A 24,557-nucleotide genomic window follows, 5' to 3' on the forward strand; every position below is an offset into this window, starting at 1 on the left:
ATCAGATTCAAGACCCTGATGCTCGCCTACCGGGTAGCAATGGTCAGCCCCCAAACACCTGCCCATTCATTCAGCTCTTCCACCTCTGCTGGCCGACTGGCACCACCGCCTCTATGGAGATGCAGCAGTCCCTGATAGCATAAATAACTTTTTCTTGCGATGACTGATGGATGGATGATTCCCTTACTTAAGTTGCTTTGGATAAAGGCGTCTGCTAAATGCCAAAAATGTAAATATAACTCCACTTTACGTAAGATGGGGCGGCAAATCTGAATGGCTTGTTGATTCACATGTTTTCTGAAATAGGCAGCCCACAAAAAACTGACTGGGTTGTTTTATTTCACAGTTTGTGTGTTAGAGGTTTCATGTCCAAGCAAGACCTTGAAAAACTCATCCATGCATTTGTTTCGAGTAGACTTGATTATTGTAATGGTCTACTAACAGGCCTATCTAAAGGAGCTGTTCGTAAATTGCAGCTCATCCAAAACGCCGCTGCTAGGGTCCTAACAAAAACAAAGACATTTGAACACATTACACCAATCCTGAGATCCCTGCACTGGCTACCAGTCTCTCAGAGAATTGAATTCAAAATCCTCCTAATTACATACAAATCACAAAATGGTCTTGGACCAAAATACATATCAGATCTCCTCCCACCCTATATTCCCTAAGGTCAGCTGAGACAAATCAGCTAATAATTCCAAGAGTAAAAACAAAACACGGTGCAGCAGCTTTCAGTCACGCTGCTGCATGCTCCTGGAACAAACTCCCTGAAATAATCAAACAGGCCCAAACCCTTAAAATATTTAAATCTAAGCTAAAAACCTTCATGTTTTGCACCAGTTATGATTAAACACAAACACTTCTATCAATGTCTTTTTTCCATTAACTATTGTCTTTTTAAATGTTTTATCTATTTACTTCTTATATTTGCTTTTATTCATTGTAATTTCTATTTTCTTATGCTCCTCTTGCTGTATTTTTAAATAATGCATGTAAAGCACTTTGAATTGCCCCTGTTGTATGAAATGTGCTATACAAATAAACTTGCCTTGCCTTGCCTAGTAGGCCCATCAGAAACTGAAATGTATGTGCACAAATACTGAAAGTGAGTTTTTCATAATATGGGACCATTAATTCATATATTTTGCAGCATTAGAATAATTGAGACAATACAACCCTTTATCCAGCAGATGGCCCTATTTAGTCCTATCTGCACCTACATTTAAGAGGTTGAGGGGAAACTGACACTCTATTCCCCTTTTCTCTGTATTCTGGAGATAACACTTGGCCTCTGCATATTTGGGCATTCATTTGATGTAACATCCCTAATACCCACCATTTCAGATGCCTTCAGATTCATGATTTTGCAAGAAACACCTCACCACTATTCCCTCAACTTCCCCCCAGGTCACATATGTGACACAGTCTGGTGAAAATGTGGTCAATTCTCAAGTCGTGGAAATGACCAAAGTCGTGGAAATGACCAAAAACCTTATTTATTTATTTAATTTATTTTCTCTTCATATTACGAATGTTTAAGCGTTGAAGAACCCACTCAATAACAAACAACAGTTTTAGGATCACTATTGGATTCACTGTATCGTCTGCCGTCCTGCTTCAGGCTACTGGGTTAGGGATACATAGCTTGTAAACACTTGTGTTTTAGGGCGTGTTCAAAAGCAAGGACTGTGTGATCATCTAATTATGATATTTCTAGGATTCACTCTTCTTCCATTTGTGCTCGCCATAGTCTTATCCAGCTGAAATTAGTCCATTGATTACATTGGACCATGGCCAAATTATCCAAAATCAAACCAGACATTGACCCCCTATACGACAGATGCCGGAAGGCCCACCTGCATCACTGATACATACTGTATGTTCTGGCTATGCCTGGCCTTGACCACTTTCTGGCAGTCCATTTTGTATTTATTCTCTGAGGTTCTGGGCAGAAGCATAGAAAAGTGTCCCTTCGCTGTTCTGTTTGGTCTATCCCCTAAAGATGTCCCTATCACATCACTATAGGGCAATGCCTTGGCCTTCTCCACACTTTTAGCCAAATGCCTTATTGGGTTTGGGTGTGGGAGCTGAACCACCCAGCGTCCCTCACCTTTCACTGTTGGAGACAACACACCCTTCCCATGTCTGTATTGAATTGTATGCCTTTCTGTGTGTAATTGTATTTATTTTGCTGTTTGGTAGTCAATAGCTCGCTTGCCCCTCTCCACCAGCCCTAGTTTCTATAGCATGTTGTTCATTATTTTGATATCGTAAATTATTTTGATAAATCGTAGCTAGCTAACTATAACCTAACTATAACCTCTTCATATATATATATACTATATAGCCTATGCAGGGTATATACTGATTAACAGTTGATCACATTGGCAAATGCATCATCTGTGCCAATTGAACAGATTCATTATCTTAAGAAAACAAATGTAACACTCTCATCTAGGGATTTACACTGCAAGTCAAATGAAGAACTACACATTCCTGGAAGCACATACGTTCTTCACCAAGGGTCTCTGCAGATGGCCTGAAGCCACAGATCTCTTCTTTTACTGTGCTTTGCTCTTTGGGGAAGTAAAGAAAATCGTAAACAGGGATTTTTTTTTTATTGTTTGACATGCAAAATACGACGCAGTAGCTTTAAGGCATGTGGTGACACTAGTTTCTCCAATTTGCCACTTTGAACTCTCCAGTTTCTCCAATGTCACTTCTCTGCGCTCAATTTCACCCAAAGGGGAGCGTGGTCGTTCTGGTGACAGGGAGGTGACGTAAAATATACTTTTTTCTTATCTTGATTTATCTTGAGTTATCTTGGCTCTCTGGAAACAACCCTACTCCCCTTTTCATTAGATACATTGTAGCAGAGTATCTTCATTTATCTTCCATTTAAACAACGGTGGCCCTCTTGCCCACAGATGGTTCACACACAGTATAAGCAGCAAAATAACCCAAAATACTGTGTGGATTAATGCAAGGGAAATCTTTGCTTCAATCAACAACAAAAAAAGTATTATATTATTATACGTATTTTGCATGTCAAACAATTTTTAAAAAATCCCTGTTTACGATTTTCTTTACTTCCCCAAAGAGCAAAGCACAGTAAAAGAAGAGATATGTGGCTTCAGGCCATCTGCAGAGACCCTTGACCGTATGTGCTTCCAGGAATGTGTAGTTCTTCATTTGACTTGCCGTGGCCCGTGGGGGCCCGTGAGCCGAGGGCACTTCGCAAAGTGGTGTCAGACGGCTGACGGTCCACCCAGCTGAAACTCGTCGCCGGGTATTGTAGTTTTAAACGATCGTCTGAGCTCACATGACCAGCTGAGAGAGATTCTATTTGGTTGTTTGGATAGTACGCTATCTCTATGGGGGGGCGGGGGGGGCAAATAACTACAATACCCAGCAGCATCCCACCCAGAAAAGCAACAGTGGCAGTGAAAGCGGAGGCCGGGAGAAGCGGGTTTAAATGTCTCGTGTCAGTGACTGATGTAAGAGGTGTATGAAGGCATCGGGACGGTGATCCGTAAGAAGAGCAGGGGCCACATTGAATTGACGTTATAGGACGTTTCTAAGTGAACATTGATCATCATGCGATTTAAACATCCTTATTTTATATAAACTCTGATCCGAGACAACTTTCATAGACCGATCGTTCGGGGTGTCGCTCCTACGCTCTTTGATCATTTCAGCCTCGTAGCGTTGCGACATGATGCATCGACTTCAACGATTTGCAAACCGATCGGTTTTGATCGGTGCTTTTGAACAGTGTCCCGGAGTGCTCGTGCGGACAAATTCACGCGAAACGGCGTGTTTAGGAGTGCAATGGAGACGACTCCAAAGTCAAGTACCCCCCGTTGTGGGACGACATGGATCCAAGCGGTTCAGTACAGCTGAAGCCACCGTGGTGGTGACCAGAGAGAATAACGGCATGAAGACGCGAGAGAAGACCCTGACCATGGAGACCCTCAACCCGCAGGTGAAAGCGGTGGAGTATGCGGTGAGGGGACCGATCGTCATCAAGGCTGGCGACATCGAGAGGGGCTTAAAGCAGGTGATTATAACAAACGCATGACAAACTAAACTGGTGTTTTTGCTCTAGCTTATCAATGGCTTAGTTCGTTCGCTCGTTCGTTCGTAAGCTAATTCTAATCCTCTCAGTAGTGAAGAGATCGATGCAGGTGCTGCAGTAGTGAGCGTCGGGGGCCTATCGATGCATGCACCTATCTATGCTCGCATCTATCTATGCATGCACCTATCTATGCTCTCATCTGTCTATGCTCGCATCTATCTATGCATGCACCTATCTATGCTCGCATCTATCTATGCATGCACCTATCTATGCTCTCATCTATCGATGCATGCACCTATCTATGCTCGCATCTATCTATGCATGCACCTATCTATGCTCTCATCTATCTATGCATGCACCTATCTATGCTCGCATCTATCTATGCATGCACCTATCTATGCTCTCATCTATCTATGCATGCACCTATCTATGCTCGCATCTATCTATGCATGCACCCATCTATGCTCGCATCTATCTATGCATGCACCTATCTATGCTCTCATCTATCTATGCTCGCATCTATCTATGCATGCACCTATCTATGCTCTCATCTATCTATGCATGCACCTATCTATGCTCTCATCTATCTATGCATGCACCTATCTATGCTCGCATCTAATAGATGCGAGCATAGATAGGTGCATGCATAGATAGATGAGCATAGATAGGTGCATGCATAGATAGATGCGAGTATAGATAGGTGCATGCATAGACTATGCATGCACCTATCTATACTCGCATCTATTTATGCATGCACCTATCTATGCTCATCTATCTATGCATGCACCTATCTATGCTCTCATCTATCTATGCTCGGGCTTCAAAGCGTGGACGTGGCGTAGACGAGCTGCTATGCCTCGATGATGCTAATCGATTTCGCCAATCCCTTGATTGTCTTGATAGTAGCTACAGTTTAAATGTCCCCCGTCTCTACATTAACAGCATTTACAGTGCACAGTTAGGCTACTCTCTTTCCCCATGTGAACGTCTATTTCTGACGTGCATTGCATTGTTGCTCTCAGTCCAATGACATGAACATCAGTTGTAGACGTGTTCCCAATTGACACTAGCCATCCGTTGATTCAATTAATTCATATTTGTTATTGAATTAGGCCTACACGCATTATATATAGGCCTAGCCTTATTTTTTTATTTTTTTTAAGTTATCCACTCCATTGCAACAATTGACAACAACAACCACGCTTCTACAATTAGGCTATGACTTTAGAGTTGCTAACCATCTGATATCAGTTATTCTCTGAGTTTGCAGAGAAAGGGTTGATGTTCATTCAGACATTTGTGTGAGAAAGATGTGACTTAATTGAGGTAAGGACAAGAGATCAGTGGATTGGGCGAAATACAATCAGTGCTGGCCAGCTAGATCAACTCTATTGGCTGATATGAAAGCAAGTCCTCTAAATCTAATACGTCTTGCAATATATTCTTCTTTTTCTTTATTACTTTACTCATACCTGTCTTGTCTCTTGACACACTTTGGCTAGTAGTCTGCCTTGGGTTACGTGGCTATTCAACTAATAATAGCCCTGAAACAGGTGCTTTTCTGTGGTGTGAGCACCAGCAGCACATGGTCCTCTCACCCTCAACAGACACAGGACCCCGATAATGTTACACTCAACAGGGGGCATTACTATTATGCCCCTTGCATACTCTGGTATGGCAAGAACTAGCTCCCCAGTTACATGATGTTATGCGAGATCATTTGATTAGCATAGGCTACTGTACCACCACAAGGGCAGGGTAGTGTGGTGTATAGCCTATGCTAAGCGAAGTGTACAGTAGGCTACAGTGTCAGGCTATTATGGAATGTCACTGAGAGGAACACGATATAATAAGACAGATCACGAACGGTCATTAGATTTGTTGTATCTGGTACTGTGCTTATTGTAAATAATCTTATTTGTCCTGTACTATTGTCACTTTTTAAATTATGTCGAATTATGCCTATTGTCTTGTGTGCAATGTCAGGAATCGAAGCCTAAATAATTTTACCCTCTTACACTAGTGTAATGTGACGTAACAATGAACTTGAAACTTGAAACCTGTCCACTGCTTGTAGCCTAGTTTAGCATAAACCCCCCGAGCCCTAGGCCCCTCAGAGATGCTTCACTCTCTCTCCATTGTGCACATTGTATTAAACCTTTAACATGTTCTGGTGATCTGACCTCTTCTTCCACATCACACTTGAATCCAAGAATTCCTAACAATGATGCTAACACATCCTGATTAGTGGGGAGTTCTGAAACCACTTCTGAAACAGAAGTGTTGCCGACCCCGTGGCTTCAAACAGGGAATTGAATGCACATTGCTCTGCTAATCAAAATGATGACATTGAAGTGAAACGATCTTCAGCTGCAGTAACTCCATGCTTTCATTCCATACAATGTGTGCAGTGCAGGTCGGGTTGTAAACAGAGTTCACTTGTCAGATCTGGAAAGCGAAAACTTGGCAGTTGCTCTGGGTAGTTCACATTGCAGGGATTATCCTTTTTGTTCTTAAAATATCCTCTAGATGTTTCTCACGAATCTAAATTACAACTTCTTTGTTTCTTTTGTTTGTTCTTCCAGGGGCGGAAGCATCCTTTCACTGAGGTCATCAAAGCCAACATTGGAGATGCACACGCCATGGGGCAGCAGCCAATCACCTTTCTCCGTCAGGTGAGGAGCAGGGACAATGTACCATTATATAATAATGACCTTTAAGATCAAATAATAGAGGTATAGTTCCTACATTACTACCCGTTTGCCTGGGACTGTGGATGATAGCAAATCATGAAAGCTCCAAATACGTCAATGGAGTATGATGGGTTGTTTTTGGACAGAGCATGTGATTTTTCAATGAACTTGCCAAGAAAAATAGTCTGGCAAGAAGACTGGCCGGTTATTTTAAGCCTTTAGATTAGAACATATCCAGGGCTTGACATTAAGCTTTTGCAGGTAGTGAACTTATCTTTCATTTGTCAAAGAGCGTGTTGGTTTCTCTCATCATAGACTTAAAATTGCCACATGCAACACCTTCGCGGTCAAGGAGGTTGGCATTTTGCGGGCAGTGGGGTTAATAACGGTCACACTCACGCAATAGCATTCAAATTTCCGGTACCATCTACGCCACGCCTCATAGGCAGCGAGAATGAGGTGCGGCATAGCACGTTAATACATTTTTGAACTTTTTTGATTGGACAACTGAAGGAGGAATTATTTTTAGCGGATATTAATACATATTGATTTCTTTTCTTGTTTTGTTTTGTCCGTCTGACAACTGCAGGAGGAAGTCCACTTGTCAGAACATAAAATGTACTTGTCCCGGACAAGCAGACAAGCCTTGATGTCGAGCCCTGATATCTTCTAACACAACCCTGCTTGGGATTCAGTTTTGCTAATAGAGCTGTGTAGATCTCATGTTGTGTTTACCAAGGGCACACATTAGAGGAATCATGAGCTCCTATTAGTTTGTTTGGTCATCTCCAATGAACATTCCGGAGATGGGGCAACATTATGTCCAGTACCATGCTTCAGGTTGCCATGGCAACTCCTCAGGGCAAACTGGGGGCACATCTCAGTAGCCTAGATTGGCTTCCTCTCCTCGACTCCTTTCCCTCATCTGCTAATGTGAACGCAGGATAGGTGAAAGCAACATCATGGCCCATTAAATAGTGGCTTGCACCCGTGCAGCCTTTTTCCGCAGCAGTGTTGCTGAAGCACAGGAGGCAAAGAGAGGAAGCCTCTTTAGACCACTGAGAGGCGTCCATTATCACTCCCATTATCAGCAGTATAACTGCGGTCTCCTGTGGAAACTTAGACCTCTACCTTTACCAGGTGACCTGAAAGTAAATCTGTCATTTGCAGATGATATTCCATTGCCTGCCAATAGTGTTGCCATGCAAGTAGCGGCCAAATTGACCGTGTGATTCGTGAGCTTGCCTTGCACGTCACTTTTGTTGATGCCAGTAGCTGCCACTGATTTTCATTTGTGCCACTACTCCACCCTCTGCCACGCCCTCCCCCGGTGTACCCTGGGAAATGTCCCTAGGATTTTGTTTTTATGGCAGCTATGTTGCTATGGCAGCATGACACTGGCACGGCATAGTGTCCCTAGGATCCCTAGGTCACAGTACTGTATGAGCTGCATCTCTTGTTTTTAAATGATATTGTATGTGCTTTTGACAATGGACAGCGCTGTGCCGCTCTGGTCATTGACCTGTCCAAAGCTTTTGATACAGTTGGCCTTTCACTTTTAATAGTCTCTTTTAATAGCCTCTAGTCTCTGTTGGCCTAGATCAGGATGCCTGCAAATGGTTTACAAGCTATCTTTAAACACATTTGTTTAAATCTGTGTTAGTGAGCACTTCTCCTTTGCCGAGATAATCCATCCACCTGACAGGTGTGGCATATCCAGATACGGATTAGACAGCATGATTATCGCACAGGTGTGCCTTTGGTTGGCCACTCTAAAAAGTGCTCACTAACACAGATTTAAACACATTTGAGAACAGAATTTGAGATAAATAGGCCTTTTGTACATAGAAAAAGTCTTCGATCTTTGATTGCAAAAACAAAAGTGTTGCGTTTTATATTTTTGTTCAGTGTAGATCAGGCAGTGGGCTGGACATCCCTGGCTGCTAGCATTGAACACACCATAATGTTTATTAATGTGTGAATGTATGTATGTGTGTGTGTAATGTTTTTGTATTGATTGTCTTAAACCAGGACACCATTGAAAATGAGACTTTGGTCTCAATGGGTTCCCCTGGTGAAATAATAAAAACACACATATATATATATATACACACACATGTGTTTGCTAAACTTTCCCTAGGACAAATGTGATTGTGTAGTCATAGCCAGCCCTCCTGCACATTGCGTTCCTCTCCTACAGTACTTGAAGTCTTGTGTAACCACCATGAGACTTGTGGACAGTATGAGTCATGATGAGATGGGTGGTGTTTGTTTGTTGTGGTGCTGGTTGCCTTTATTAACCATTCAGGCATTACAGGCATTGTCAGAATACAAGGGAGGGTGCAATTAGGCCTGCGTACCATACACATACATATTGTCATTCAGACCTGCCTGGTTTCACTGGGCAAAGTGAAACACAATCTGGTTGAACACATTGGTGTTAAACACATTTAGTTCAAACAGATTGAAGGTGGCATTACTATTCAGTTGAAAGATGGCGTCACAGCTAGGAACCGTCTTCTTGTTTTTTTTAAAATATTCTCCTGTTAGCCCATGTACAATGAAAATGCATTAAGTAGGACTACATCAACAGGTGTATTAACTATTCAGTTTGTTCCAGTTTTCCTTCCAATTTAGATTTTTTTAAATGAATGCTTTTTTTTAAATGCAAAAACTACTTGGAAAGGTCTTACGTTTACATTTCTAATTGACTAGCTATACCTTTGCCAAAAATATTTTTCTTACAAAATGTAGTCTGGAATTGCTGGATTCTTAAGAGCATTTTCATCCATTGAATTTCAGAAACTCAACCTTTTTTTACCACGTACGAATCCTAAGCATTGACAGTATTTTCCAGCACACTTGGCTTTGACTCCTGGAGGGTATTCCATCAACATCGCTAAAGGAAAAACTGTCGCAAGATTGATCAAAATAAGCCTAGATTTTTTAATTATAGTTTCATGTGTGTGTTCAAACAGATTGTGTGCCCAGTGAAACCAGAGAGTAAGCCTGGATTTTCCTTTAGTGACGTTGATGGAATAGCCCCCAGCTACACTCCAGCTTGTTTGTCTACTTAACATACTCACCACCGGGCAGCAGGTTGATACTTGTTGGTGATTCACACCTTCTCTCAAACAGACAAACTACTCAGAGCAGATTTCTTGCATTAATGTCATTCTGTATAGCCTATATTGAGGGAACTTGAAAACCTATTGAGTTCTTTTCATTGTCATATTCTGCTTATGATTTAAATTCATTCGGTCCCATGTGTTAATGTAGACGTTTTTACCATTGACTTAACATGGGAAGGGTAAGTTGCAAAAGACTGGATTATAATGAAAACTAATGCTTATTCAACCTTCTAGCCATTCCGATGCACAGCTAGCCTATATGTTACCACATGTTGTAGTGGCCTCTCGTCGTAAGCAATTATGGTACAAATCTAACTTTTGATATTTGTCCACAAAACGTTTGCTATAAAAAAAATAAAAGTTTTCACACAATCTGTTTTAATTTATACGGCTGAACCGGTCTTTATGATATTTGTTCTATATTTAGTCTCACATCTTGAGGAGATATGCCGAACAGCATAGGAATCCATTACCCACTGTGTGGATTAGTAGTATTTGTGTGTATGGTTAACACCTTCTCCCTCTGTCTGTAGGTGGTGGCTCTCTGCACATTCCCTGAATTGATGGACAGCCCCGGTTTCCCTGAGGATGCTAAACTGCGAGCGCGGCGCATCCTGCAGGGCTGCGGAGGACAGAGCCTCGGTGCGTGTCTGTGTGTCTGTTTGTGTGCCCCCACACACGAGTGGGTGGTGCTAACATTCCTGGGTTGAGAGATATAATAATGTAGCTAGCTACCTAGCTAGCTGTCACCAATAGCCAAATGCTGACTATGTGAAAGCCTTTGACCTCCTGTGCACTTTTGATGCTTTCAGCGTGGTCTACCTGACAAAGAACAGGATGTTATGCTAAGCCCCGATGATACATTTGGCCTGGAAAAAATGCAGAAGCTAGCATTGTTCCAGTTATAATGAGACTGTGTGAATTTGCAATATATTCTTTTTGTGATGTTTTAAATCTACAATATGGTGGGACACACAACAGATTCAGATGGCTGAATTTTCCTGTTGTGATTATTTTTTTTTAGCAGCAGGGGAAACTGGCATTTTTGGCCTATGCCTTCTTCAGTGTTTTGAAATAGAAGAGATTATCGACGGCAGTATTAATATAATTTGCTGTCTTTCTACCTCAGGGTCATACAGTGCCAGCCAGGGAGTGGACTGTATCCGCCAGGACATTGCTGCCTACATCGAGCAGAGGGACCAGGGGGTGCCCACCAACTGGGACAACATCTACCTCACCACCGGGGCCAGTGATGGCATCGTGGTTAGTAGTGTACTAGTATACTAGGAAGAGTATATTGGTGGTAGTACATTTCTGTATCTAGTTTTGACTTGTTTTAGTGTAATTCTTTCCTAAAACTTAATAAAGTTGGTATTTCTGTCAGCTAGAATCCAAGTACATTGGATTCATGGGGTATCCTCTGTTTTTGACATTGACCGTAGTGTTTGGTTTTTAGAATCAAGATAATGGTTGATCTGATGCATAACTATTCTGGGGTTTGGGTCTTGAAAATGCCATAGCTAATGTGGCACTTTAATTCTCAAAACAACCTAGTCCCTCAGCAGCGGAACGCTAACTCACTGTGAACAGAATAACGTTCTGTGCGTTTCTAATGAGCAGAATTCACATAATGAATTTATGAGTTGTCTGGGCCTTGGTCATCGAGAGAGATAAAGTAACACAGTTCAGTAAACCCACCCCTGGATTGTTTTGATAATGTACAAACATTGTTTTTGTCTGCTTCGGCCAACCACAGACCATTCTGAAGATGCTGGTGTCGGGGCGGGGCCTGTCCCGGACAGGAGTGATGATCCCCATCCCCCAGTACCCGCTCTACTCTGCAGCCCTCTCGGAGATGGAGGCGGTGCAGATCAACTACTACCTGGACGAGGACAACTGCTGGGCCCTGGACATCAACGAGCTCCACCGGGCCTACCAAGCAGCGAAGGAACACTGCCAGCCTCGAGTCATCTGCATCATCAACCCAGGCAACCCCACTGGTGGGTCTACACCCCCCCCCCTCCCCCATATAGTTTAATACAAAGCCTAGACTAGCATGTTGACTCGATGGGCTGCACAGTTAGGGTCGCTATGCCCTCATAAGGCTCAGAGCAATTTCCCAGCCATGTTGTCCATGGGAGCTTCCAGCCTCTCCACACATTTGTTCTATTTCACCACCTGCTGCACACCCGATTTCAAGGGCTTGATCATAAGTTGAAATCAGATGCGCTATAACGGAAATTGAACAAATAAGCCTGTGCAGGGCTCAGGGTCCCCAAAGGAAACACTGGACTATAGGAATGATAATTAACGTCAGATGCAACAGAAGGGGTAAGGTGGTAGTGCGTTATTAACACTGTATAGCCTAACTCACTGAGATAAGCAGGTGGTTATGTTCTTTAATATAAAGTACATGGATGCCATGTTACTGTAATATAATGTACAGGTGTAGATGTGTACATTTGTGCTTAAAGCCTGCTTTAAGAAAAGGGAGGAGTCTTCACTAGCTGACATTGTGGAAGAGGAATCTCAGCCTGACCTGACCTAGAAGTAACTGAGCTGTGACATATATGTTACATGAGAACTTGGATGAGGCCGTGCCCTGCTCGTGCCCTGCTCGTGCCCTGGCCATGCCCTGGTATTTGGTTGCCCCATATGATGCAATCTGTCTAGTCATGGAGTCACTGTGCAGATGGAAGACTTGTTTAGAGTTGCCTGTGTTCTCAATTTCAGCACTGAAGATGATCTCTCCGTAACCCTAACCCTCATTTCTGTGGTCATGTTTTTTTTCTAGGTCAAGTGCAGAGCAAGAAGCGCATCGAGGAAGTCCTCCACTTTGCCTATGAGGAGAATCTGTTTGTTATGTCTGACGAGGTAATTTGCAGCAAATATGCAGTGCACTTGCTGTTAAGAATGAGCAACGAGTAATATGTTTACTGTTCTGGTCCTTGCGTAAGAAGTATCACATCAATTGTTTTACCAATGACACGACTCTGACATATGTGTGGTGGCCTGGGAAAACCCGTCGGATGTCGCTGGCGTTCGTTTGTGGCAAAGAGCAAAAATAGACGGAAATCGCGATTTTGATATTATGTGGTATTCTAGTACTTTGAACTCCATACTACATTATGGTGAATAAACATTTTAAGAAAACAAAAGAGAAAGTACTTGTTTTATACCGCATCACAAGCAGACAAACGAGACCGGCCGATCTGCATAGGCTCCTCCCCCGACCCGGAGGAGAAAGGAGTCGGGGGCAGCATTTCTTACCTTTCACTTTTTTTGACATGATACATTAAAATGCTCATAACTTTTTAAAATAAAGGGCTATCTCAGTCATTCAACCAGTTATGAATAGCTGAGAACTTCTAATTTATGGAAATATAAAAAAATCAAAATGTCAAAATGCCACCATGAAGGGTTTTCCCAGGCCACCACACATATGTTCTATATGTGTCTACAGGTGTACCAGGAGAATGTCTACTCCCCAGACTGCCAGTTCCACTCCTTTAAGAAGGTTCTGTATGAGATGGGGCCCGAGTACTTCAACAGTGTAGAGTTGGCTTCCTTCCATTCCACCTCAAAAGGATACACAGGAGAGTGAGTATTCCACAATCCACATGCCCCCTCGAATGTTTCAACATGTCCCCTAAAATACCAAACACACGCTCAAACATGCACGCAAAATACCAAACACACGCTCAAACATGCACGCAAAATACCAAACACACGCTCAAACATGCACGCTCCGTGCTCAGCTCTGCGATCTCTGACCCTCACAGGTAACCAGTGTAAGAACTGTACACTTGCTATCCTCTGCTATGAATCCCATCAAGGACGGGACTTTTCCAAAGGCAACTTAAGAGCCAAAAGGAAGAGAGTTTATTTCCTCCCGTGCACCTGCACTTTCTCAGGCATGCCCTTTCATTCAAATGTACCTTATGTGCCCTCGGAATGCAGACTGTTCAGATTGTTAATGCTCCATGACACATCGGCAAGGCCCGAGGCAGGTTTATAGGTTAAGTGTATTTTGGTATGTATGCATGTACAGTATGTATATTCACTGCGGTGATCACTTTCACTTGAATTAATATTTAATTCAAGATTGTTGTCTGATCTCATATCACCAGCAGTTGTGTTAAGGGTTGGTGTGTGACTAGCTGTGCCAGCCACTAATCCTCCAATCCTCCCTCCAGGTGTGGTTTCAGAGGGGGCTACATGGAGGTGATCAACCTGGACCCGGAGGTCAAGGCTCAGCTGGTGAAGCTGCTCTCTGTGAGGCTGTGTCCCCCTGTCTCAGGTCAGGCTGCCATGGATGTCATAGTCAACCCCCCGCGACCAGAGGAGCCCTCCTATGCCAAGTTCCAAAAGGTGTGTGTGTGTGTGTGTGTGTGTGTGTGTGGGTGTGTGTGGGTGTGTGTGGGTGTGTGGGTGCGTGTGTGGGTGCGTGTGTGGGTGTGTGTGTGTGTGGTGTGCGCACGTGATCTAAAGCATGGTTTCTCCTAGTACAGTCCTGGAACACCCCCCCCTCAGCTAAAACCTCTAGTTCCCTCATGTGTTTGTATAATGTTATATGATTGGCACTAAGATCGGTGTCTGACCTCTACTGTGTGTGTGTGTGTGTGTGTGTGTGTGTGTGTGTGTGTGTGACCTCCAGGAGAAGACTGCAGTGCTGGGAGCCCTGGCTGAGAAAGCCAAGATGACGGAACAGATGCTCAACACAGTACCTGGCATCAAGTGTAACCCTGTGCAGGGAGCCATGTACGCCTTCCCCCAGATCTTTATACCCCTGCGGGCTGTGGAGGAGGCCAAGGTCTGTATGCCAACCACTGAATCAGAATCGCTTTGATTACATCTTACTGTAGGAGTGAAGAGAGTAACATTCTTTGGCTTTGCTGCCTTGCGGATGTCGATGCACTTGAAAACCTCACACACGTCTTCCTCGACAATGGTCGGAGCTACAGAAAGTGAGCAGTGTAGTTGCAAGATTATACCTCGGATGGCAACTACATTACCAAACATAGATTACTAAACTGAAAATACTGCTGACATTTGAGCCCGCTACCCTTTTTGTCCATTTGGTCCAAGACCTTTACATTAACCATTTAGTCATGTCACTTGTCAACCGAAACGACCGTGCACTGTTCGCAACTCAGATAACCACAGGTCTATGCCAGTTTGTGCTTTAGAAGTGCTGTGATTTTAGACTTTTAATTTTATTTTCTACAACTCTTTTTTTTCTTAACCAGATAAGTCACATTGGGATGGAGATCTCAAGAATGCTGTATAATAATCAGATTGATGATGATGATGATGATTTTGGTTTCTGACGTTGTCCTCCAGACCCGGGGCGTGTCACCTGATATGCTCTACTGCCTGAGGCTCCTGGAGGAGACGGGTATCTGCATAGTTCCAGGAAGTGGATTCGGCCAGAGGGAAGGAACCTACCATTTCAGGTAACTCCTCAACTAATAGTTTTATTAATTTAAGCTATTTTTTGGGGCAGTCCCACTCCTATTTTAAATTTTTATTGACAGACAGTAGAGATGTAGACAGGAAGGATGGGTGAGAGAGAGAGGAGGGATGACATGCAGGATATGTCCCCGGCCGGAATCGAACCGGAGACCCTGCGGTTACATGGTCAACGCTTAACCCGCTACGCCACCTAAGCGCCCCTCCTCACCTCATTTTGATGGCAGCAGGAGAATGCATTCTGAAGTGTACCGAAACAATTGCAATGTTCTTGAATGGCCAAGTAAAAAAATATATTTAATTTCCTGATAACATTAGGCAAATAGAACTTAAAACAAACAACTGAAGATGGCTGCAATTACAGGCCTTTCAGAGCATCACCAGAGAAGATAACCAGAATCTGGTGTGGTCAATGGGGCCGTAGACTTCAAGCAGTTATTGCATGCAAAGGATTGTCAACAATGCACAATATGAGTGCTTAATTAGGACATTATATGAATCTGTCACATTACTTTTGGTGCTCTGAAATAGGGGGACTATGTCTAAAAAGTGTTATCGTGGTAGTTTCTAAATCTGTATGTGCGTTTGGCATGGATGCGATAGAGGAGTTGGCTAAAGAAAGCACACAGATCTGGGATCAGGCCTGCTCTCTGGTCTCTTTTGCTGGCTCCTGAGTGTTACCAACGACAACGTATGTGTGTCTGATGTTTTCCCTAGGATGACCATCCTGCCCTCTGCAGACAAGCTCAAGGTGCTCCTGAAGAAAGTGCAGGACTTCCACATTAACTTCCTGAAGGAGTACTCTGCACAGGAAGAGGTCCGGAGCTGAACATCCAGACGATGACAGTCAAGTAACACCCTAGAACAGTTTAGAGTAGTACCCTAGCTACCCTTAACACACTAACAACAACAGCAATTTACCAGGTACTGGCTAGGGTCAAATATAACGAGTTGTGTAACACTTTTTTTCCCCTCTTAAGTGTAACGTAACCTACAATTGCTTAGAGTTAAATGTGATTTTAGAAAACAGGACTTACGTTTCAGACATCGTGCCTTTATCAGATAAGAGGTCAAAACTGAAGGGACAAATAACGTTGTCTGTGCGACATGTTACATTGCATGTGAAGCCGCTCCGCTAGAACCCGGAGGGGAATGGGACACACACATTCGGATCGTTGTTATTTACACTCCATTTTTCTTGTTTTGCTTCTCAATTAGTAATACAGTGTGTCAGTCGCGACGCTTTCCTGTCTCTTAATGATGAGTAATGTGTTTCATGTTAGTAGTCTGTACAACGGGGACACTGTTGTTACAAATGTTATCTGAGGATGAGCTGCAGTCTGAACAGGAAAACTGCATCAACAAAGAGCTTGTTAATGCAGAAGGTCATGGACTCCCATAATTGTCTGGGACTGCTACATCAGCCCTTTCAGTTCTCAAAAACTGAAGTGAGGATTCTCCTAACCAATTTGTAACATAACATCCTGCCCAAAGTAATACAAAGCTTTCAATCGGCATAGTTCTCTATTAGGTACAGGTTTAGCCAAGTAGCACTTAAGTGACATTCTTGGGGGTTAATGTTTGTACAACAGTGGACAATGGTGGCTAGTTACAGTATTGCTTGCAAGATATTATATTTGGCTACTCTCTAATGGGTTAATGGGACACACGTTTAACAAATGGATGTTACTCTGTATGACATCTACATTACCCCCCCTGTTTGCTCATTACATTTATGCATCATATCGTACTTAACAGTGACGGGAACTAGAGGAACTCGGTCTCACCTTGTTGAACAGAGGTGTTTATTGAAATGCACTTTAGCATTTCGTTTTGTAAATCATTTTCTGGCTCAGCACATGTACGATAAGCTATAGTTAACTGTTGAATTCAGCAAGCAGATAACTTACTGTGCCAACTGACTTTCTTTCTCTAAAACCATATTATCTCATATGCATCTATTTTTGTATGCAGTTTGTGGAAATTGAAGAGGATGCAGTGTACAATTATCAATACAGCCATTCAAAGCATGAAATTATTTTACTGTCAAAACTATTTTAGTGAGATGAGGTGCCTTCAATGGTGACGAGCCGTCACTTTACATTGAATGACATTTGGGAATGTTACTGAATTCATATTTTTCACTGACTTTTTTAGTAATGCATAATTCTCTGCTGAATTATACTGTTTTAATTTGTATGTCATTTGTATTTCTTTGAACTAAAGTAACACCTGAAATTGTGTTCAATATGAATGTGCTCATCTCAATATTTTTAACTATAAGAAGACTGTTAAAAGATTTATCATGCTAACCTTTTGGATATACATCTTTTCTAAGACACACTTAGAAAATTATTCCAATAATAATAATGCCTTTGTTGATATTGTTTCTGTTATGTTTTGTACAATAAACACTTGTACATGTTTTTCAGACAATTGCCAATCATTTCAATGGGCTTTTTCAGTAAACCGGTGGGGCTGGAGAATTGTAATCACTCTCAAATTCATAGATCCATGAGGTCAATATCTTGGGGTTATTGCTCTGACAGCTGGAGAGCCATTCCATGCCAACTGCTTTTGATCAGTGTTCTGTCCTTGTGCGGGAAAAAGTCACGCGAAACAGCGTGTTTAGTGCAATGGAGACGACTCAAAAGTCAAGGACCCGTTGGACGACATGGATCGAAGCGGTTCAGTACAGCTGAAGCAACTGTGGTAACGAGAGAGAATGGCAAGATGCGAGAGAAGACTCTGACCATGGAGACCCTCAACCCGCAGGTGAAAGCGGTGGAGTATCTAGTGAGGGGACCAATTGTCATCGAGAGAGGCTTAAAGCAGTTGAAAACGCATGAGATTACAGGGACATTCTCCCTATCTGACAGAAGTGCAAGGGTGTCAATATTTTTGTCCATGACTGTATCCCATCCTGAAAGCTCCAAAAATGTCAATGGAGCAGAGGCTGATGTTGAGGTTGTTTTTGGACAGAGCCTTTTGGTTTTTTCAATGAACGAGCCAATAAAAATAGTCTGGCAAGAAGACCGGCTGGTTATTTTAAGCCTTTACACAACATATCTACTAACATAACCCTGGCAGGGGTTCAGTTTGGCTTATAAAGCGGTTTAGATCTCATGTTGTGTTTACCATGTGCACTCTGAAACATTAGAGGAACCATGAGAAAAGAATATGTGGGGCGAGTTTGGAGTGTAAAGCTCCTATTAGTTTGTTTGGTCATCTCCAATGAGAATGAACGTTCCAGAGATGGGGCTACACATTATGTCCAGCACCATGCTCCAGGTTGCCATGGCATCCTCTCAGGGCAAACTAGGGGCACATCTCAGTAGCCTAGATTGGCTTCCTCTCCTCGACTCCTTTCCCTCATGGGACTCATGTGAACACAGGATAGGTGAAACTTTAGACCATTGAGAGGCGTCCATTATTACTCCCATTATCAGCAGTATAACTGCAGTCTCCTGTGGAACCATAGACCTCTACCTTTACCAGGTGACCTGAAAGTAAATCTGTCATTTGCAGATGATATTCCATTGCCTGCCAATAGTGTTGCCATGCAAGTAGCAGTCAGATTTACCATGTGTACTTTTGCTCATGTGATTCATGAGCTTGTGTGTCATTTTTGTTGATGCCAGGACGCCATGTTACTGTAATATAATTTACAGGTGTAGATGTAAGCAATTTACCATGAGAGGAAGGGGGTTGTGGAGACATTTATTTACCACTGATACACCCTCGAATGGTAAATTGCTCCACAGCCACCACATAATATAAAAACTAAATACACAGTTGTAACATTAAATTCATTTATTTTACAATCATTAATCGTTTCAGAATACATATATCCTTCCGCCACAGAATATAGTCCCATAAACAAGATCAAAGATTGCATTGCCGGTCAGCACAGGTGTTCTTAATCAGACTGATTGGGAGGCGCATTGATACTGGAAATGCGGTCTGAACTGAAGGTTGTTGTTGGGGTATTTACCACTGTTGCTAGCCAATCAGAATCCAGTATCCAAACATGCTGTTGTAGAAGTGGTTATTTGTGTTTAAAGTCTGCTTCAAGAAAAGGGATGAGTCTTCACTAGCTGATCTGGGGGCCGTTCCACTAAAGGTGGATCAGTATATCGGCGATTGAAATAAATCAGACGATCAGGCAACTCGGGATTGGAATTCAAGCCTCAGGTGATTCCTCGAACGAGGATCAGCCTTGTGTCATCAGTGTTCACAGAAGACAGGCTTACAAATCCTCGATATGGGCGCGTGGCCGAAGATATAAAGAGCCCAGAAGAGCCGATAGTCGAAATGAAGATACAATGGCAGAAAAAAAAAACTCGTGCCGGCTCTTTCAGTAGGGCAGAGCAACTTTTAATTGTTGAGCTATATGAAGAGGAAAGGCCCGTCATCTCTCGCAAAGGCAGCACTGCCGTAGTGAATAAAGCCAGGGAGATGGCGTGGCAACGAATTGCGGACGGGTTAAATGCGTAAGTGATATAGCCTACCTATTGTTTTATTGTCATCTTGTAATAAATGAACATTCACTACTGTGATCTTATCAGTCTCAATAATATATAATATAATATAATAATATCAGATGTCTGTTTAAAATGATGGTGTAGACGCACTTACCACAACTGACATAACTACTACAATGCATTTACTCTCAATTAGTCTAAATGGGTGAGGTGTTTGAAGCCTTTCTCACCTAGTAATGATGTTCTTCTAGCATTGTAACTGCCAATGACCATAGACTGTTTTTGGCATAGATTACTTCTTCTCATGATTACTGATGGATGGATGATTCACTTATGTATGTGTCACTTTGGATGAAGGCTTCTGCTAATGGCAAACATGTCATGTAAATGTGAAATGTAGTAACCCTTACTGCTCTCTACTGCCCTCTACTGGCTTATATTAATTATTCTGTTACATCTCAACAGGAGCCATCCCAGTGGTGAGGTTCGCACCTGGCAGCAGGTCAAAATCAAATATACAAATATTTTCCAGAGTGGTAAGTAGCCTATAATGAAATGTGAAATGTCCTTTTCAGATTCAGATTCAGATAACGTTTATTGCCATTATGCTTGACACATATAGGAATTTGTTTTGGCATTTACAGAAGGTGCATTTATGCTTTTTTCACATATACAAATGCAAAAACAGGCAAAAACAGGACAACACAGGACAGACAGTGCATGAATAGTGCTGTATATAAAGTGCAGTGCAGAGTTATTCAAGGTCTAGTGCATGTTCAGTCCTGGGCAGACTTGGAGGCGGGGGGGAGGGGGAAGCCAGAGTCATTTAGCAGCCTGTGAGCCTTTTTTGACGCACGCATGACTTTAGCCGGTCTTTTAGCCTGCTCGCGACCAGGCTAATTATATCTGACTCAGAAGGAGCTCAACCAAGCAGCGAATTATTTGAGCCACATTGATGGAACCGAACGCAAGCTAACATTATCGCCGATTATAACTTTATTGAGGCTTAGAAGATAATCTACCTTAGTGGAATGGGCCCCTGGTCCTCTGGTTTTCTTTTCGGTTGCCCCCATGCATTCTGTCTAGTCATGGTGTCACTGTGCAGATGGAAGACTTGTTTAGAGTTGCCTGTGTTCTCAATTTCAGCACTGAAGATGATCTCTCCGTAACCCTAACCCTCATTTCTGTGGTCATGTTTTTTCTCGGTAAAGTGCAGAGTAAGCAGTGAGTAGTAGAGTGAGTATTCCAATCCACATGCCCCCTCGAATGGGTCAACATGTCCCCTAAAATACCAAACACACGCTCAAACATGCACGCTCCGTGCTCAGCTCTGCACTCTCTGACCCTCACAGGTAGCCAGTGTAAGAACATACACTTGCTATCCTCTGCTAGGAATCCCATCAATGACAAGAATTTTACAAAGGCAACTTAACAGCCAAAAGGAAAAGAGTGCTTTTGTTCAAGTTTATTTCCTCCCACACACCTGCACTTTATCAGGCAAGCCAAAGCTTTTTTTTTTATTCAAATGTACCTTATGTGTCCTTGGAATGCAGACTGATCAGATTGTTTGTGCTCCATGACACATTGGTTGCATTGTAACAGATGATGGAATCTCATGGGATTCATTAACCTCTTACCAGGAAGCCCTGTAAAAGAAAAAGGTAATGAACTCCTGGGTAACAAGTCGCTAAATCAACTTTAATAACATAGTCTTGCTGTCAATAGCTAAACTTTCTTATTCCTGCAGTTAAAGTAAGTGATGCACCGGAACAGATTCCATCCAATCAATAGGGTTAGGTTATAATAAGAGAACTACAACTCAAACATCCAGGTAGCTCCCTGTGGACATTCACTTGAAAATGTAGGCTAATTGGATCTTGTTTCAGAAGGGTACCAAGGTCACTGGTCAGTTTCATTTCATTTCATTTCAAGCCTTTATTTCAACTCAGGGTCGACTGAGGGAGACCCTCATTTTCGGTGGGGCAGAGTGTACAGGATAAATAAAAACATTGCAACACAATAAATACGTAAGACACAGGATAAATAAAAACATTGCAGCACAATAAATACATAGAAACATTTCAACACAGTAAATACATAATATACATAGTCAGTGGAGCCCCTAGACTTTTGGGGGCCCTAAGCAAACAACATAATGGAGGCCCCTGGTAAGGGTCTTAGGCGGGTGACGATGTGGAAATTTTTAAATTTATTTATTTCCCTGACACTAAAATATAATACGGTTTTACGAAGTTCGCGCATATGCGCGCGCTCGTGTGTGTGTAAGTAAAAAAACAGTCTGAAACAAAGGAATTCATTATAAATGTCATAATGTATTAATTAACAGTCACACACGTCCGAGTATTTGATCAACAAAGGAGCCATGTGTAGTAACATCAAATTGGAGCAATATAAATAATGACATATCAACTCACAATGGTGCTTATTAGAACTCTTAAAACACTTACTGTCACGCCCTCTAACTCTAGGTAGTGGGCAGTGCCTCTCTCTCTCTCCCTCTCTCTTTCCCTCTCTCTCTCTCTCCCTCTCTCTCTCTAATTGGCAGGAGTGGCTTCAGGTGTGTGTTTTGTCCGGCTGTTCACTATTGCCTCATCGTTAGCCCTGCATAAAGACCCGTTCCAGCCTTCACTTCTCTCTGCCAGATCGTAGCTTCAGCTTACCGTAAAGATACGTTTCCAGCTCCCCTACCTATTTACTACCCTGCCTGTACCTGCCTCCTACTTACCCCTGTTTTGCCTTTACCCCCCAGTACCCCTACCGGACTCCTGCTACCTGCCTGCCTGCCTGCCCTACCTGCCCTCTTGCCTGCCTGCCCTACCTGCCCTCCTGCCTGCCTGTCCTACCTGCCCTCTTGCCTGCCTGCCCTACCGGCATGACCCCTGCCTGCCTAACGACTACTCTTCCTGCCTAAGCCCCTGCCTGCCTGCCGACAACCCCTCCTGCCTAACCCCCCTGCCTGCCGACAACCCCTCCTGCCTAAACCTCCTGCCTGCCTGCTGACTACGCCCACCTGCCTGACCCCCTCGTGCCCTACGACCATTCTCTGCCTACTCCCTAAAATAAATCATACTTTATTTTACTTTAACCTGTCTCTGTCTGTGTCTGCGCTTGGGTTCCCTATCTGACCGTAACACTTACATTCTGAAACGGCTGGTGTTTTCACATTCTGAAACGGCAACATTAATATGTAATATCAAACAGAGCAAGAACAACAAATAAATAAACAAATAAATCAATAAACAAGTATATTCTGAAACCGCTGGTGTTCTTATTTACATTTTACATGACTCCACTGGGTCTGTCTGTCTGTCTGCTTGCCTGCCTGCTTGTCTGTCTGTCTGCCTGCCTAAGACATCTTACTTATTTTGCACTCTGCATCTTATTTACATTTTTGCACTCTGCAGCTTCTATCCACTTACCACTATCCTGGTGTCGTTTTTCATTGTCTTCTCGTTTCTTTTTTCTTTTTTGGTGACCAGAAATGTGCGATCGATTCATGATTGCTGCTGACAGTTGAGAGGCAGCTAGAAGGGGGCGGGGCTAGAAGTCCATTTCAAGCTAGAAGGGGGCGGGGCCCCACTAGGGGGGTTTTGGGGCAGCGGCGTGGATACTGCCAATAGTGGTTACGGATAGATATGGATGTCCGTGGTGTTATAGATCATATAATAACGCCGTAATTGCAGGGAATACTTTACCAAACTAGCTATTTCACAATGAAAAGTAGTTAAACTCTTAACTACCCTCATATTGTTTAGCTTGTCAAACTAAAACTGTCCTTGGATGAATGTATGCGCAGCGCGAGCGCAGCGCGAGCAGACTCAGAGCGACTGAACGCTGAATGCCATGATTTCCATTGAAAATACATTCATCCAAGGACAGTTTTAGTTTGACAAAAAGGCCCTTTTTGTTTGGTGGCCCCAAGCAATTGCCTTGGTTGCCTCTATGGACGGGGCGCCTCTGTACATAGTGCAACAATAAAAACAAAACAATGGATTAATCGAGGGAGGTGCAAATAGATTTGCAAGGGTCCCTAGTCATTGCCTTGAATTGACCCAAAGATGGGAGAGGGTCTATTTTAAAAGTGCTTTGTAGCAGGTTACAGGAGTGTGGAGTAGCAAATAAGAAGGCAGTGTTTCCATGTTCTGTACACATACACACACACACACACACACACACACACACACACACACACACACACAGAGACACACACACACAGACACACACAGAGACAGACACAGACACACACACACAGACACACACACACACACACGGTGATCCCTAGAGATCTGGAGAAGTCCCCTGACAAGACTATTCTGCCTCCTCTTCAAAGTGTTTCTGACAACACTGTGGGCACACTGTGTGTGTGTGTCTGTGTGTCTGGCTTACACCTTTAGTGTAAGCCAGTTATTTGATCATGTGAGGTACGGGTCAATATTCTGACTTAACAGTGAAGAAATGTACAGTGGCAAATTCCCAAGCAGCGCCTTATAAATAAACAGATACCAATGCCTATTTAGCCTCATTTCCAAGGATGACCAGCCAACCATGTTATATAAAAGACAATGGTGAGTGTTGTAATTAGCACCCGTGACAAATCTAAGGGCAGAGTGATAGACAGAGTCAAGTGGCTTTAGCGTTGAAGACGCAGCATGTCTATAGATCACATCCCCATAGT

At 42.9% G+C, this 24,557-nt stretch overlaps 1 protein-coding gene across 2 annotated transcripts; it reads left to right on the forward strand.

Moving 5' to 3' along the window:
- Positions 1-3,721: 3,721 nt before the first annotated feature.
- gpt2 (glutamic pyruvate transaminase (alanine aminotransferase) 2) lies at positions 3,722-16,214 on the forward strand (the record flags this gene model as incomplete). 2 transcript variants are annotated; one of them, XM_080528613.1, is made up of 11 exons in its annotated part: positions 3,722-4,063; positions 6,667-6,756; positions 10,439-10,547; positions 11,035-11,168; positions 11,662-11,905; positions 12,700-12,779; positions 13,369-13,505; positions 14,102-14,276; positions 14,563-14,718; positions 15,249-15,361; positions 16,095-16,214. In XM_080528613.1, 11 exons carry the CDS (start codon positions 3,722-3,724, stop codon positions 16,204-16,206), a joined length of 1,692 nt encoding a protein of 563 aa, XP_080384739.1. In that variant the 3' UTR covers positions 16,207-16,214. The 2 variants fall into 2 exon arrangements, with proteins under 2 accessions (XP_080384739.1, XP_080384740.1); XM_080528614.1 differs by having other exon boundaries at positions 3,919-4,063; positions 11,035-11,177.
- Between the last annotated feature and the right edge of the window lie 8,343 nt (positions 16,215-24,557).

Source organism: Nansenia antarctica (genome assembly GCF_963989245.1).
Source record: "Nansenia antarctica genome assembly, chromosome: 4".
NCBI classification, from domain to species: Eukaryota; Metazoa; Chordata; class Actinopteri; order Argentiniformes; family Microstomatidae; genus Nansenia; species Nansenia antarctica.